The sequence below is a fragment of the Coenobita brevimanus genome, chromosome 70 (genome assembly GCF_032717465.1).
Source record: "Coenobita brevimanus isolate Jiangsu-jjx chromosome 70, ASM3271746v2, whole genome shotgun sequence".
NCBI lineage: Eukaryota > Metazoa > Arthropoda > Malacostraca > Decapoda > Coenobitidae > Coenobita > Coenobita brevimanus.
Window position 1 is genome coordinate 54439294 of NC_137023.1, and position 16111 is coordinate 54455404.

Below are 16111 nucleotides of genomic sequence, written 5' to 3' on the forward strand. Positions count from 1 at the left end.
TCAATGGAATTGCCCAGATCTTCAAAGGAAGATGCATGTGTGGTACAGAATGAGTCAACAGAGTGGAAAGTTCAGGCCTACCACCAGGGAGTACCAAGAAGGAAAAGTCCATGACTCTAGGATGTAAGATGTGGGTGAAATCTGGTTCTATGAAGTAAGATATGTGAAACCCTCTCCTTATGGACTTTGCATCACTGACAATACTAGTCAGGAGAAAGCCACAAATGATAGAAGTGAGATGCCAAGAGGATGAGGATCACATCTAGGATGTGGGATGATAAATGAGCACAAGGGTAACATGATGAGTCTTAGCATTACAACTTCAGTGACATTTTGGCAAAGTTGAACCCAAGGTTAGCATCCTGGTCTGAACCACACTCATTAGTCTCTTGCTCTCCATCCTCTCCACATGGTCATAAAATAAAACACAGTACTGATACAATAATACAGTACATAATACAATCATAATCATACTATACTCACCTAGTGTTGGCATTGACGGAAGGTAGATATGCACAGATATGTCCTCACTATACGGTAGTCGAAGCGCTACAGCACAGAACATTGAGGGTCCACAAGGTTAGTCACAGAACTACAGTAATAAGTGAGGCATGGGAGGTCACAGGCTAAGTCACAGCACTAGGATTTAGCCACCGCATGAATCACAAGAGCAGAGCGCATAGATACGTCCTCACTGTAAGGCATCCACAGAAAAGACTGAGTGCGATAGTAGGCTTGGAACGCCGGGTAGGCCGCTCCCGCAATGCATTGTGACTGGCTGATGCACTGCGAGGTTTGCCAGCGTGCTGACTGGGTCCCATGTCTGAGTCAGAAGGTCAACAGCTTCCCACTTCTGAGCCAGATATTGCATAATTCTGTTAGATATTGCTCTAACAGAGCCGAGCAAAATATTCCGGATATTTAATTGGGCCACATATTGCAATGACGGATAAATGAGAGTTTACTGCTATAAAGAGAAAAATGAACGAAAATAAAAAGGAAAAACTGAATAAGTGAAACAAACAACCCTCTTTATCCCATCTCCCTAACTGCCCTGAAATGGAGGCAGAAGAAAGATTTAGGAAGTGAAGAGATGGAACAGGGCACAAGGACCTGAGAGTAAATGCGGATAAAACATCTGATGGTATCCAGCCAGGTTTGGCAGTGGTACTGTCAAAGTAGAGGGAGAGTTGCCGTGTGTGGTTTGCCATAAAGGTGTGGAAAGTAATTTCATCATATGCAGCACAGTATATACAGGAATCCCTCGACTATACAGCCAAAGGCATGTCCGGGTAATAGCTCTGTCTGGATAATGGACATCTCCCCTGGCCCCTTGTCGTACATAACCTAACTTTGAAAGCCAGTGTAAAAGGCCACTTAGGCACACTGTACAACACTTGTTCCTATCGTTTAACACTACTCTGTCTGGTCAAGCAGACATACAGTGCTCGACAAAAGCATTGGGCGCCTATGTCAGGGCCCGCAATACTTTTGGCGAAAAAAGAATCACCCATTTTTCGGAGAAAAAATTTAGCCTGAAGTTTTGGCCGCTAACATGATGTCACGGCAGCCTGAGGCCTTACTGCGCGCTGGTTGGCTGCCACCTCAGTTGCCTACGGGCTGTGTGAGAGAGAGGAACCCGGCTGCTCCTTCCTCTCTTGTTGTGCCATTTTTTACCTAGTGACCCACAGTGTTTTGGCTTTTGCTACTTTATTATGGCCCCTACCCGTGAACTGTTGAGTGAAATAATATCACAGATCATTGCTCTAAAGGAAGCACGCCACCCCACAAAGGACATTAGTGATTTGGTTGGTGTGGCTCAGTCGACAGTGTGGAGGTGGTGCGCCCGTTACCGAGTGGAAAATAGTGGTGACATTCCTACAAAGAAACCGCGGTCTGGTAGGCCCAGGAAAACTCCCCCGAGGTCTGTTAATGTATTAAAACGTGCAGTGGAGTCTAATCCTTGTGTGAGTGCAGGGAAAATTAAGGAGGGCAACACGGAAGTGTTTGGCGAGGTTTCAGTGCGCACGGTTGCTCGAAGAGTCTATGAACTTAGTTACACAAGCCACAGGCCTGTGAGAAAGCCTCTTCTTACACGTAACCAGCGACTTCGTGGGCTTGCCTTTGCTAACAAGTACCTTAACTGGGGTGAGGACCAATGGTTGTCAGTGTTGTGGTCTGATAAGACAACGTTTACCGCTACCTGTAATCGAGAAGCGTGCGTGAACCGGCACAGAGGTAGTGACCCACTTGACCCCCGTTACGTGGAGAGCACAGTGAAACACCCTCATTCACTAATGGTATGGGGATGTTTCTTTGGTAAGGGGTTAGGGAAGCTTGTTGAACTTCCCAGGAACTGCAGAGTGAATCAGGACGTTTACCTGGAGCTGCTTTGTGATCATTTACCTGAGTCCTTCGAGCTCACAGGTGCACGTGTGTTTCAGCAGGACAATGCACCTGCTCATAAAACCAAATCTGTCACCACCTGGCTTCGTGACTGCAAGGTCTCCTTCATGAAAGACTGGCCAGGTAATAGCCCAGACCTCAACCTCTGGTACCTCGTAAAGAAGAATCTCCAAGGGACGGACATGAGCTCTCTGCCTAAGCTGGAAGCAGCCATTTGTGAGTCCTGGGCAAGTATATCACCCCAGCACCAACCTCGCCCTTTCACTTCCACGACGTCTCAGGTCCGTGAAGAAGCGCAAAGGATACCCTACCAAGCAATAAAGGTAAATATAATGCATTATATTAGGACACTTATTGACAGAGTTAGAGAAAGAACAGAGGAATTAGTTGGAGAAGAACAGGCTGGCTTTAGGAAGGGAAGAGGGTGTGTAGATCAGATATTCATTCGTAGATCTTTAGTGGAAAAGTTTCTAGAGGAGGGAAAGAAGTTGTATGCGGCTTTCATGGATTTGGAGAAAGCATATGACAGGGTGGATAGACAAGGACTGTGGAAAGTATTAACAATATATGGACTAGATGGGAAGTTGCTGAATGCTGTGAAGAGTATGTATGATGGTGCTAAGGCTGCAGTGTGTGTGGATGGTGAACTGAGTGAATTTTTCTCTCTGAAGGTTGGGTTGAAACAGGGATGTGTCATGTCTCCATGGCTGTTCAATCTGTACATGGATGGGGTAATAAAAGAGGTACAAGGTAGGGTAGTGGATGTTGGAGTGGCCCTGGTGAGAGAGGGGAGTGTTTGGAAACTCCCTGTACTGTTGTTTGCAGATGATACTGTGTTGTTGAGTGAAGACGAAGGAGAGCTGCAAGGCTTGGTGGATGAGTCTGGGAGAGTGCGTAAGAAACGGAATCTAAAGGTGAATGTTGGGAAGAGTAAAGTGATAGTCTTTGGGAGAGGTGAAGTCAGTGAATGTACAATGAGGTTGGATGGTGAGGAATTGGAAAATGCGAGTACATTTAAGTACTTGGGTAGTGTGATGAGTATGATGGAGGTTTGGAGGGTAAAATGCTTGAAAGGGTACAGCAGGGAAGAAAGGTTGCTGGTTCCTTGAAAGCAGTGATAAGAAGCAGGGAAGTGAGCATGGAAGTGAAAAAGTTACTACATGACAGTATTGTGATACCAACTCTAACGCATGGAAGTGAAGCTTGGACATTGCTGGAAGGACACAAGTCAAGAGTGAGAGTAGTGGAAATGAGTTTTTAAGAGGAGCCTGTGGAGTCACATGGAGAGACAGGCTGACAAATGAAGATATAAAGGAGCATTGTGGTGTGGATGTGGATGTGATAGGAAGCGTTAGGAGGAATACACTGAGGTGGTTTGGCCATGTGGAGAGGATGGAGGGTGAAAGACTGACGAAGAGAGTGTATGTGAGTGAGGTGGAGGGGGGAAGAGGGAGAGGGAGGCCAAGGATGAGATGGAGGGATTGGGTGGAGAGGTATATGAGAGAGGGGGGTGTGAGTTGGGAGCAGGGCAGTGAAATGGCGGGGGACAGGGCGACGTGAAGACAATTTGTTTGTGGCCACCCCGAACGGGATTGAGGCATCTGGCAATAGATAGATAGATAAATAGATTTACACATTTTTCCATACTTGAAAGGTTTGTTTTGTAGGAGGGACGCAGGGGGCTCAATACTTTTGTCGAGCACAGTATACACCACGGCCAAACAGACCCATCAACCACAGACAAGCAATCACCACTCCAGGGTCATTCCCTGCAGTGACCATAATTTCCACCAAGATGCATGCATTTTGTCCAGATAAAATGGGAAAATGTATGAATAATGGTTTTGAACAGCCAGATCACAGCGTCCAGGACTGTGTGGATAGTGGCCATCTGGATTATAAAGGGACTGCTGCATATACTGTATACAGTAATCCCCCAATCATCTGATATAACAGAGCCAAAGGCATGTCCAGATGCGGACGAAATCTGGATATGGAGTAATATCCTCTACTGTAAGTATACCCTACCTATACCTAACCTATATATACAGTACCCCTTCTAATTATTGTGGCACTGTTCTCCTATCTTTCAGCTGTCTTTAGGCATCAAAACACACAAGGGAACATCCATTATTTCAAATTAGCAGCACTCGCCTTGGACAGTCCTGAGCTGACAGACCGTGTGTGGCAGTTTATGCATAAATACAATTTTTTATTTGTCTCTTGCTTAAACAGGTTTTATTCGAACTATAATATTCAAAAATGAAGTTTGGCCCCATTCTGAACAATTTGGCTCATTTTCAGACAAAATTTGGCCAGGAGAGTGATGGCAGCTCTAAATTGTTACAACTTGATGCTGCAGAACAGAGAGAAGCAAATCACTCAGACCAAGATAGAGCGGTTCTTTATGAAGAAGTCAGAAAACTTAAGGGAATTATCTTCATCACCAGTAGCATGGGAGTCAGAGCAAGAGGAAGAGGAAGGACAGCAGAGCGAGAAGGGACAACAAATTTAGGGTGGGGAGTGGTGGGAGGTGGGGTAGCAGGGTAAGAAGGGACAGCAGCAGACGACGAGTGATGCATAGATGAAGTGAGGCTGTGTTGTTATTGTTTGTGACCTACTTACGGTAATGAAAATGTTGCTTTTACTGTAGTGTTTTTATGACCTACTAATGCATTAATAATGTTGAGGAACTTTCACAATGCCATGAATGAAGCAGAATTGAAAGAAAATCCACATAAAAAAAGAAAATAATATGTATTTGGGGAGAAGTAAACAACGCTTCGGCCCAACTAGGGCTCAAATGTTGTTTATTTCTCCTCAAATACTGTATAATGTTTTTGTTTTTTATGTGGATTTTCCTTCAAATTAATATCGTTGCTTTTAAGTTTAGAGTAGCATAATTCCCCAAATGGGTATACTTTCCCAGAGTCCAGGAACATAACCCCCAATATTACCATTGTTTCTTATGGAAAAAAAAAAAAAAAAAAAAAAAAAAAAAAAAAAACGCGTTTATAACTAACGCGACCTCTCCAGGAACCTAACCCTCGCATTATTTGAGAGGTTACTATATATATGAATATACTGTACATACAGTACACTGTATATATATAATGCTGCCTAAGCTCCTGATGGGGCAAAAAGGTTTTGATGATGATGATGATGAATTTATTACTGAGTGTGACAGCTTTGTTGGTGGATTTCCAATGCAACAAATGTAAGGGCATATCATGACCATTCAATGATATGGACACAACTAAAATCTGTGGTAAGAGGAAAAATAAGTCACTGGAGACTAAGGACAAATTCTAACTCTGTGACATCATTAGTGCACAGGGTGGTGCCCAACAAAGTGCCATTGCAAGGGTGTGAAGTGGATGGAAAAAGTTCAGAGAACTGTTACTAATTCTGACATCTCAAATGTTCTAACTGTCCATCAAAGAGAGGGTGTTTGTGTGGTACCTAAGGTAGGAGTGCCATAATGAATATATGGCAGTGAAATACAGGAAGAAGAGAATAAGCCTATAATGATATTGGAATAAAATGAAACAAAACAGATCTAATGGACATGTCGAGTAAAAAGGATGAAAGGATATCCTCAGAAGAGCTAAGACAGCTGCAAATGGAAAACATAAAACAGAATGTAGAAAGGAGACTGATATGGCCTAGACATGCTAAGAGGATGGACCTGGGGAGCTGGGTGAAGTGGTGCAGAAGTGAAAAAGTATCAGGCTGTCGATGGAGAGGTGGAGAAAATTAGTGATTGCTGACCTCAGATTTTGAGGCGTTACTTAAGTGTTGGTGCAAAACAAAGCAGAGAAATGCTATTAGGTGAACAAATATGACCCATGCTCCATGAAAGGCATAATTTGCATTTTTGGCTATACAAATGTTTTCTGTCACCTGATGTATGATGTGGTGAACTAAAGATATATTGTAAGTGACTCCGAATTGATTTTATGCTACTACTTACAGGAGACCTGAGAAAGTCCTCCAGTCTGGTATGAGGAAGCTCAAGCACCTCCTCACCCTCAATCACTTCAGACAAGTGGGCCTGAATGAAGGTTCCAGTTGTTTTTTCCAAAGCTTCTAAGTTGTACCTGCAATTATGACATATTATTAAGAATTACACACCAGTTCTACTTGCACATCACCACCATTACCATCATAATCATTTACAGTGACTGACCAACTGGTTGCCCAACAGTGGCATGATATGACCATTTAACTCCAACCAACTGTCAAAACTGGACACTTAGGGGCACATCTGGGTGGAGGTACTCAACTTCACAGACCACCAGGCAGCCAACAAATGCATAATGTTAAGGGTCATTCCATTGTGAGAAACGTTACATTCAAAGACATGTTACTGATCTACTCTCACTTATATTTTCTTATGCAGGCAATATAAATAAATGCTGTTTGCAAGGTATACTACCAACACCTCACACTACATTATGCCTTAATCAGATTATTCATATGTTTTTAATCTGATTTTATGTAGATTTTTAAAAGTGGCATGAGAAACGTTACCACGATGCTACCCCACCTTTTATTTTGCATGAGTATTTTCAATAACTCTGTGATTTTACTGGTTCAATCAAGAAGTGCTTTATATCAGTAATATGTCAATGTATGAGGATCATAACCATACCCAGCAATTTCTATTTCTCCAAAGAATTGTGCTACTGTTAAGGAAAATGTGACCGTGAGACACATTACAGGAAAAGTGAGAAACGTTACTTGTGCGATTTTTGTTTTTCATATAATTACAAAATCATCTCTTATGAAGGTCACAGTAATTGTAAGTATCACAAAACAATGTAAATCATGTATTAATATGAAACACATGATAAATTAACCAAAACATGATTCTTGTAAAGCAGGGTTGGGGGTTATGCAGCAGAAAAGAACAATGTAATTTTCAATATTATGAACATAAATTACCTTATAACATGTAGGTAACCCTACGGCCAGTAACTGATGTGAAATTTACATGATAAGCTTACCTGTATATCACACCAGTGACTTAAACAACACAAAAATTAAAGATCAACTACTTGCTCATCGACGATGGAAAATTCATCCTTTTAGACTAATTGACTGAGGAAGCAAAGTCCACCCCTTCGAATGTGTGTGTCATTCTTGACACATGAGGAGTTGGCAATACCTGCACAACCATATCCTCTGAGATCTCATCTCTGTCCGGGTTGTCAGGAAAATGAAACTGGCTATCACCCATTCTGTTAATGCCTCTCTTTCTTAAATAATTAACTTCGAACATGCCTGGCTCCGGAACTGATTCTACCACTGCAACATAATGCTTCAACAACTTCTTGGTATTGTAATGAACACGTACTGTACATAGTTACCTGCGGATGGTTTTTGTGTTGCCTCAATATCAGTAGTACTCTGTGACTCAGGCTGGGACATGAATGACTCTGACATTTCTGCAAGAGATGGTGTACTTTCCCTATCACTGATAGTACTGTAGTCAGATTGTGGGTCATAGCCAGTCTTGTGAAGATAGCACTGCTTAAAAGGTGATTGGTCTGCAGTCGAATGATACAATGCTACTTTATAGTGGCCAAGAGGTTTTACTGACCTGCACTGCTGAATGGATTATGCTGCCTTACAGTTTTTCCAGATCTCTACATATTTTGACTTCTTAGTGTTTATATATTCAGTAGACAAATACATTACTTCAGTTTTATCCATTATTTGTTCAGCCTCCTCATAAAATTCTACAGCAGACCTTACTGTACAGCAACCTTGCAAAACTCGCCTGTAGACATTCCATTTTAGTAAAGCCCCAATTCCATCATGAGGGCCCTTGCCATGATAACTTTCTTGAAAGTTCCATTCAAAGATCTCTACATATTTTGACTTCTCAGTGTTTATATATTCAGTAGACACATACATTACTTCAGTTTTATCCGTTATTTGTTCAGCCTCCTCATAAAATTCTACAGCAGACCTTACTGTACAGCAACCTTGCAATCAGTCGACAATGACACGTGTAAAATGAATACCAGCAGAATTCAAATACTGTAATACAAAATAGCACTATTAAACACCTGAACTTCAAGGCTAGAGTGTGAGGCAGTATTTGAAATTACTGCTAATGGCTTTGTAGCAATCTCTCCATCTTTGACATAATGAATAACCGCAATGTAAATAGTCACAGATGACCCAGTGGCTGGGGTCCAGTGGGCTTCCATTACCTCGTTCTGGTGTTTTATAGCATAATTCTCTGCAGTCTCACCAGGTACCAGGCAAAATCAATTTACTGTCTGGAAAGAGTAAAAACTTAAAGGTATTATACTAAATTACAAACACAGGGGTTTTATCATTAGACTTCAGTGCAGCTACTTTGATTATTTGTTCAAAGGTGTGCGTGAGAAACGTTACATAATTTTCCGGTAACATTCCTCACGGTGGGCATGTAACGTGTGTGACGGACCATATGGCTTACCAGGGTTTGTTTCAAAGTATTCCAACGTTACATCATTAACCCCTTAACCGCGAGGCGTCACTTTCGTGACGCTTGGGAGCAAGAGATCATACCGCGGGGCGTCACTTTCGTGACGCTTGGGAGCGAGGGATCATACCGCAGGGTGTCATTTTTGTGATTCTGTGTTATTTTGAATTCGCCCGGGCTTTCAAGTGGTGGCTTGTATCATCTATCAGTACTGCCAATGTCCAACACTAGTCAGCACTCCTAATCTCATCTGTACCCCCATCCATTGCTGACAATTTAGCCATTTCTCCCCGTTCTTGACTCCCCTCCCTACCTTCCCTCCATTACCCTCTCCTCTCGCCTGCCCGGCCGTGCTACGCTAAGTAAATCTTCCCTGGAATTTTCCACTGATTTCATCCATTGAAATAAGCCCTATGCCCTATTCTCATACCAAATAATATATACAAAAAAGAAATAAGGTGAGTGATAGTGCCATATATCTGGAATTGGCTAATTATCACCTGACAACACCTCACGCGCACTCGTTCGCTAATTTTCGCTGTTTATTTCCCCTTGAAATATGCCGTATAGTCTATTCTCGTAATAAAAATATACATAAGAAAGGAAGGGAGAAGCCTAAGTGATATTTACATTCACCTGGAACTACCTAATTTATTATATATTGTCTAGATTTCCTGCCAATCATTTCATAGCATATATATTAGCAGCTGTCACCACGCTGACATTGGCAGCATTGCACTCCCCCTAGGCCACCACACTGTATTCAGTTTACTGTCATCTTTCAAGGTGAAACCACATCAGATTCTCGCCTGTCCAATTCCGCCGCTTTTTAGCCCCATGCAAAGGGCCCTGTGACCTCTACCCCCTACTAAACCTCGTGTGGAAAGGGGTAAAGGGCTAAGTGACTGCTGTGGAACGTGAACTGGCTAATTTATCAATGAAAATGATGGACAGTGACTATGATCTTCCTGGTGAGTAAAACAGTGCAAGTGGAAGTATAAATAATGTGTAAATAATGTGTAAACAGCAAGTGAAAGCAATGAATGTAAATATAAGTGAACAGTGGAAAATAGTTTTATAAGTTACTGCAAGTGACAGTGCATAACACAGTGTAAATAAAATAGAAATGTAAACAATGTAAATAAAATAGAGAATGTAAATGAGTAGTAATATAAGAATATGAGTACTGTATATATACTAGGAGTAATGAAAGTGAAAGTTTCACTCTCGAATGTATGAATACTATGAGTTATGAAAGTGGAAGTGAAAGTGACAGATTCACTCTCAACGCTAGTATACAGGACGAGAAAGTGAATGCTACGTAATTTACTGAAAGAGAAATTGAATCCCTACAGTGACAATTAACTACTATTACTGAAGGAAACTTATGGATAAAGACTGTAGATATATATAAGTGTTATATAGTAACAGAAATATAAAGTGTGAGTGTTTTTATGAATAATAAATGACAGAACACCACCGGCGAACGGGCGTAAGTGGGAAGGTCATACATGCTCGTAATTTTCATTGCTTTCAGTGTTTTTTTTTTTTGGAGTATGGATTCCAAGTTATTTGAGAATCATAGAATAGTGTTTCTAGTGATAATATCAGGCTGTGGTAATCATATTACGGGTTGTCAGGAAGTGTAAAGTGGAGACTTCGTTACCCAACTTCAGAGGTCTCCACAAGTCCTACGGTACTCGACGAAGGCTCAACAAACATCCCAGGAGAAAGCTGAAGATATGTTTTTTCATTCATTCATTCATTGCCAGATGCCATGTATCCCAAACGGGGTGGCCAAGGGCTTAGAGTTAATTGTTTTACAGGGAGGGGCACTAATCCTCCACCAACCCCACTTGACACGTAGGGAGAAAACCAGCGCTTGGAACTGCGTGAGTACAGCAGCTTACCATGTGAGCCATATGTAATTTTAATATTCTAGGACTAATAACTGATTTTTGGCAAATAGTTTTAGAGAGTCTGTCAGAGCGTGAATATGCCCGCGAGACACGCAAGTCAAGCAAAAACAACCCCGCGGTTTAGGGGTTAAGGCATTGGGATGCCTATTTATAATATAAAGTTATGTTGGCATTCTCCAGTTTGTTAGCTGTGTATCGGAAAAATGGGGAAAAAACATGAGACAAATTACTCCTGAAATTTTCATTCATTCATTGCCAGACGCCATGTATCCCAAACGGGGTGGCCAAGGGCTCAGAGTTAATTGTTTTACAGGGAGGGGCACTAATCCTCCACCAACCCCACTTGACACGTACTCCTGAAATACTTCCATTTAAAGGTCATGCTACATTCTGACCACAACATATATGTAAACAACTGTAATGTCAATCACAACTCAAACAGACACATTTTCAATAAAACACAATGTCAGCATTCCAAACAATAACATACTCTGGTCAATGATCTTATGAAAATTGCTAAATTCAGCAATGATTTTTCTTCGGTGACATAATATGACAATTTTTTATGCAGCTCCCTTAGTTGACAGTTTAGGCTCTTTTTCTCTTCAGATTCATAAAATTCAATGATTAAGCTTTAAAATGATGTATAATTTATATACTCTTAAGCAATTCTGATTCTGACACAAAAGGTTGACATCTTCATGGAATGACCCTTAGGGCAGTTGATGCACATCTGTACACAACACGAAAGCCCCCTCTGGATCTCCCTGCATATAACAGAGAACTGTCCCATAGAGGGGAAAGAACTTAAGTGCAACAGGGGGTGATTCATTTCTGCATTAGAAAAAAAAGTCTGTGCTGGTAAAAAAAAAAAAAAAAAGTGTTTGGGAAGAACAAACAAGGATGTACTGTATACATGCAACAAAACCAAACAACAGTGTACAGGTTCTCACTTGGTAGCCATATCTCTGACAGCAAGGCAGTTAGTAGGGTCCAGGTAACGTTGAAGGTACTCTGCACAATGCTCCTTTAATTTGGCCAAAAGCAGTTTGTTGGCCAGGCGCAAAAGTTCAGCCACCTTGGTTCGATCCACCACAACTGTCCCTCTGTACATGTAAGCCAACAAGCACCGGAACACCTCAGGATGTTGTGAGGACACTGTCAGCTGCTCTTTTACTGTCTTGCTTGCTGTAGGGAGAGAGGAGAACTAGAATGTATGTGACAGGTTGTTAAAGCTTATAGTTCTAGACCACCATCCTTATGTTACTGTCTAATAATCAGTGGGCTGTAGAGTACAAAAAGATACAATTTAGAAATTCTCATCTTTTTTCTCCTTGGTCTTGTTCACAGTTATGAAAAATTTTCAGATGGCATTATATGCCACTGAGAACTGTTACCAGTAACAAATTAGGAAGGATAGTCTGCCACTGAAAAACTTATTGAATTGCTGGCTATGTTAATTATTTTTACCGATGTTCTTGATAAGACAAAAATGGTTAGTTTATTATATATATATATATATATATATATATATATATATATATCTATCTATTGCCAGACACCATAATCCCTTAAGGGGTGGCCATTTGACTTTGAGTTATTTGTTTTAAGGGGAGGGGCACTAACCCTCCACCAACCCACTTGTTCACACGTAGGTAGCACGTATGGTTTGGTTATATGGTTACCACCCAGCGTTGTAAATGGTTTCTTGGCTTACAGGAAACCATTTGGCTTGTCACTCAATGTAAAGCCACCTGTAAAGGAAAGAAAAGCAATAAGAAGTAACAGGAAAAATGCGAGAAATAGGAAGAGAGGAGGGGAGGCGCAGAAAAAGAATGATAAAGGCTAAGGAAGAAGTAGGCAGCACTACATCAAGTGAGTGGATGATGGTCGCCACCACCTACCACCAATATATATATATATATATATACAGTGGGGCACCAATTTTCGCGCATAATTGGGTCCAAAAATAATGCGCGAAAGTGGAATTAGCGAAAGTTGGGGCATTGTCTTTATGGCAAAAAGGCTAATTGGTTCCCGGTTATCCTAAAGTAACATCAGATTTTCATTTTCACTTGCAATACAGTACATCAAATCACTATTGTACATTGCACTGTGAGATACAAACAATAAAAACTGTACAGTACACATTATATGAGGAGAAACATACCACAGAGACCAGGTTGAGGTGTTTAATGGATGTTGGGGGTAAGTATCCGAGGCGCGTGTCAGGCTTATTTAGCCTTGGCCTTTCCTCACGACTTTGAATGTCCCGGCCACTTTTTATCACCACCACTGCCTCCCGGCCCTCCCCCCACACCACCAGGCTCTCCCCCCACACCACCAGGCCCTTTCCCCACACTACCAGGTATAGTAGAGGCCATTGAACCGCGAGAATCCAACACAATGGAGCTAGCACGCTCGTACACAATGGCGGGAACGGGTGGACAGAGTGTTGACATGACGTCATTCAAGATGGCGGTGGGTTGCGGGCGGGCGGTGCAGGAAATTCAAAGTTCAAAATATTGTCCCAAACCCAAAATTTGTGCGCGAAAATCGATTTTTTTCAAGCGAAAGTGGAAGTTAGGGAATATTTGGTGCATGCCGCGAAAGTGGATTCCGCGAATCCTGCTGTAGCGAAAGCTGGTGCACTACTGTACTGTGGAAAATCAGTGCAGCAAATCTTTAATGAACAAATACAAAAGGCAATATTCTGATGCCTATCAGGTAAACTGGTTATAAGACTTTATTTCTTGCTTTAACGTTATTTAATAGTACTTTAACTTGTGCATAAACTTACCAGAACACTAATGTAAATATTTAACTTACAAATACAGTACTGAGGAAAAGCAGTACAGCGAATCACATGATCAAAACAAACCGTGCGCACTGTGCTGAGGTTCGAGGATTTGGCCTTTCAAAGACCGTGTACAATTGCGAGCGCTTTCCGCGAGAACGTGTTGGGGCGAGCTCACTGTATACAGTCAATCCTTCTGAATCATGTGTTCATAAAACACGGATCCGTAAATCGCGGCTAAGTGGCCATCAGACTGCTGGCAACCTTAAATTACTGTTAAGTCACGAAAATCATGGACCTAGGCACCCAAGTGGGCCTTTTCAGAGGAGAACCGTAAACCGCAGCATTCAAACTGAAAATCGTGACCCAACAACCAATCACCGCACGTCCCTGGTGGCAAGTGTGCATATTAATGCCGCCACGTTGTTGTTGTTCTTGTCCCGCCAGTCTGCACACCACAGACCGTCGCCGTGGAGTACAAGAGCTACTTGCCTTTTTTGTGCAACTTCCCCCCCGCCTCCTACCTGCCATGGCCCCTCCCGATCCCCCGATGAAGGTTGATGATGCTGATGCTGTCGTGGAGGCTGTTACAGAAGACAACGAGCACTTGGAAAGGCGGACCAACCGTGAAATGAGTGAAGTGAACGTGCAGGAACGTGGTGGGCCTTCTATGAAGGAGCTCAGTGATTTGCTTGTTTACTGTACACAGACTTGGCCAAGGAGATTGTGAAATCCATTGAACGTGATGAGGAAAGGTGCAGTGAGAGTATTGGTTACCTAGAAAAAGCTGTGCATTTTTAAAAGGCCTTGCATAATCGCAGAGTTAATGAGAGACATCAGGAACACATCACACACTATTTTACCTGGGTAAGGGCAGAAGCTGAACCTGAACCACAGCCTGGCCCTTCACACACTGAGGATGTGGATGACGTAGCATCTGTCATCTCTGAGGCAGACTTTGAGGGCTTCCTGAGGGAGGCAGAAGAGCTGGAGAAGGGAGAACAGCATGAGGGAGCACCCACAACTCATGCTGAGAGGTTCTAAGTTCTTCCCAACACCACCCCATTCCATTCACTTAAGCAACTTTGACACAGGATTAACCCACTCCATCCTGACGTTTTTGGACCTTTTTTTTTTTGGCTCAAACATCCGCTTTTGGTGAGAAACATCGAAAATTCATAGAGAAATCGCTCACCTGAGGTTTAAAATACCGGATTTAGGTGCGAGTACTTCCTTACCTGACTGGGTTTTCTAACAGGCTGGCACCAAAGAAAATGAGTTCTATGGGGGGGTAACTATTTTATCCACTCATAAACAGTATTTATTTATTTACTTGGTACGAATTTATATGTAGTACAAGAGTATATTGGTTTTCAAACAGTAATATAGGCATTATAAGCATTGTTTCACTCACTAACTCATCACCATTCATGACCTTTTTTTTCCCACATTACCTGATCATCATTTCTGACTGTTTCTTCCTCTAAACTTTGTCCTCCACACTGTCATCGATTGGGGAATCACTCTGGCCCCGAATGTCTTTATTGGCCAGGTCACTGATAACAGGTGAATTGTCAAGACAATGGTGTGCAGGGGGGGGGGAGAGGTTATGCGGTGTAAGGCATTGTTCCTGCTTGGCATCTTGTAGAGGAATAGAGGAAAGTGTCCCGTGTATACGTGCCAAAAATCACTCGCGAAATCACTCGCGAAAATTGAAAATTGTGCAAATTAGGGACCTTGCAATGTTGCCGCGTTAATTCACGTCACAGGGACGGCGCAGGTTAAGGTGAGATCCCTTAACACTGCTTATTTCTATTAATACATGCACTGAATATTCATAAATTTGTATGTTTGTGTTTGATGGTGCCTAGATAGGTGTAGGTAGGATGCTTTGGGGGCGGGTTGGCCAAAGTTCAGACCCAAATTAATTTTTCACATAAAGGTTATTATTCATAAATCACGGAATTCGTAAATCACAGCAGTGGTCCAGACCCAAATTGCCGTGATTTAAGAGGATTGACTGTATATATATACATACATACTGTACATATATACATATATATATGTATTGGGGTGAAAAGTTTTTATGTAAATAGTAAAGCGTGTGTAAGAGTGGGAAATGCTGTGAGTGATAGGTTTCCCGTGAGTGGGGCTGCGACAGGCATGTGTGATGTCGCCTTGGTTGTTTAATATTTATATGAATGGTGTTATAAGGGAGGTGAATGCAAGAGTGTTAGGTGGAGGTCTGAGTCTGGTGAATGTTGATGGTGAAGAGTGGAATCCGAAGCAGCTGCTGTTTGCAGATGATACTGCACTGGTGGCTGATTCAGAGGAGAGATTGAGACAGTTGGCAGAGGAGTTTGGAAGGGTGTGTGAAAGGAGGAAATTGAAAGTAAATGAGAGTAAGAGTAAAGTGATGAAGTGTACGAGGGGCATTCAAAAAGTTTTGGCAACAGGGTAATAAAAGCAAAATTAATAGAGATACACATTTAATGAAGTTTACACTCC

The 16111-nt window shown here is 42.0% G+C and overlaps 1 protein-coding gene across 1 annotated transcript in view; it reads right to left on the reverse strand.

Annotated features, from left to right (window-relative positions):
* Positions 1 to 16111, reverse strand: part of LOC145406451 (uncharacterized) — an 86116-nt gene that overhangs the window by 68814 nt on the left and 1191 nt on the right. The window contains exons 2-3 of the mRNA XM_080277607.1: positions 11760 to 11994; positions 6380 to 6506 (exon numbers count right to left, since the gene is read on the reverse strand). Of these exons, the coding sequence (XP_080133733.1) occupies positions 6380 to 6506; positions 11760 to 11994 (362 nt within the window). The remainder of the gene's footprint in view (positions 1 to 6379; positions 6507 to 11759; positions 11995 to 16111) is intronic.